At 54.8% G+C, this 1,688-nt stretch overlaps 1 protein-coding gene across 1 annotated transcript in view; it reads left to right on the top strand.

The window, feature by feature from the left end:
- Window positions 1–18: 18 nt before the first annotated feature.
- Window positions 19–1,688, top strand: part of Pnpla6 (patatin like phospholipase domain containing 6) — a 26,090-nt gene continuing 24,420 nt past the window's right edge. Inside the window, exons 1-5 of the mRNA XM_029532067.1 lie at window positions 19–153; window positions 264–332; window positions 661–748; window positions 908–990; window positions 1,143–1,240. Of these exons, the coding sequence (XP_029387927.1) occupies window positions 130–153; window positions 264–332; window positions 661–748; window positions 908–990; window positions 1,143–1,240 (362 nt within the window). The 5' untranslated portion in view covers window positions 19–129. The remainder of the gene's footprint in view (window positions 154–263; window positions 333–660; window positions 749–907; window positions 991–1,142; window positions 1,241–1,688) is intronic.

The raw sequence follows: 1,688 nt of genomic DNA on the forward strand, positions 1-1,688 counted from the left end.
TGCATAAGTGAAGTAGGTCAAAGAACTGGGGGTTGGTCTCACCCCTTGATCTGGGCGGGGAGGTAAACTTGCCCCTATCCTTCTGCCTAGCAGTACCCCCTCTNGACGCTCTCACCCCAACCCTGGTGAATGGAGGAGTCACTCCAGCCAAAGGTATCTAGGGGGCGTGGCTTGTGAGACGAGCTGGGGGAAGAGCCTGTGGTCGCTGCTGGGTAGGCTTGATTGACATCTTGTTCTANTCCCTTCTGCTCCTCGATTTCCAGGACTGCAGGCTACAAGACCTGCTACCTAGTCCGAAACAATCAATGGAGGCCCCACTGCAAACCGGAATGGTAAGACTTGGGGAATTTTTGTACCGGACTACAACTCCCGGCGGGCTTGCGGTGCACCACGCGAGTCTCTCTCCGAGAACCATGCATGTGCAGGTGAAACTACGTCTCCCGGCATGCATCGCGGGAGACCTAGTCTCAGGGAAGATTTAGTCGCTCCCCCCACGTAGGGGGGTGGGAAGGAAACCGGCATTGACCCATTCTGCAGATGGGGACACCGAGTCACGAGCTGAATACATCCTCCTCCGGGGCAGAGGTGATTCGAAAGACCCTGGAGGAGGGCTTGGGGAGACGGATATGCGTTGCCCAGCCTGTGCCGTTCGTTCCGCAGGTGCTGGGCGTGATGATCGGGGCCGGAGTGGCGGTGCTGGTCACCGCCGTGCTCATCCTCTTGGTGGTGCGAAGGCTGCGGGTGCAGAGTGAGGATTCGGAGGGGCCCTCTGGGGGAATACTATAGGGATGGAGGGCGGGCTGCAATTCCCGGAGAAACCAAGCGGCTGGGGTGGGGATTTGTTGAAGCCTGCGCGGAGCTCATAGCACCGTCTCCCTCCACCCCCTCTCCCGTCCCCAATCCCCAGAAACTCCAGCCCCGGAGGGTCCCCGGTATCGGTTCCGGAAGCGGGACAAAGTGCTTTTCTATGGCCGGAAGATTATGCGGAAGGTGAGTTCCAAGACCTCCTGCTGGTCTGGCTGACCACAGCAGCCCAGCCCTTTCCTATTTACACGTATTAGTGACCCTCTCTGCCTTCTTAGGTCTCCTTAGACCTGCCCTTCCTCTCTCCCCAATTGACTCAATATTCTAAATTCTCTCAGGTGTCACAGTCCACTTCTTCCCTGGTGGACACATCAGTCTCCACCACGTCCCGGCCCCGCATGAAGAAGAAACTGAAGATGCTTAACATTGCCAAGAAGTAAGGCTGANACTGAGTGTATTGGGTGTGAGACGGGTCAGCTCACACCGGAGTTTTTGNATTTCCGAGTTCTTGAAACATACGGACTGTCTGGGAAATATTCCCATAGTAGAGGGACATCTCAAGGCCCTCTCTTGGCAGGGGCTATCTCAGGGTTCTGCCATCCCAGACATGACACTTCCGGTTGTGGGCATGCTTGCCGCTTAAGGCTTGTCTCATAATGTTTCCCTGTTTCTGGAGGCTCTCTGCCGTATATTTAGGAATCTACACCTATTGGAGAGTTTATTCAACGTGACGTATTGCAGTTATCTCAGATATTTGTATGGCTAGCTGGAGGGGCTGTTTCNCAATTCTGTTCTCCAGGGAAATCATTCTATCATTCCATACAGGAAAGCATCTCTCTTGGAGTTGTCTGTGTCGTTCACCCTGTATAGTTCTTTGCCCTGGG

Source organism: Mus pahari, chromosome 19 (genome assembly GCF_900095145.1).
Source record: "Mus pahari chromosome 19, PAHARI_EIJ_v1.1, whole genome shotgun sequence".
NCBI lineage: Eukaryota > Metazoa > Chordata > Mammalia > Rodentia > Muridae > Mus > Mus pahari.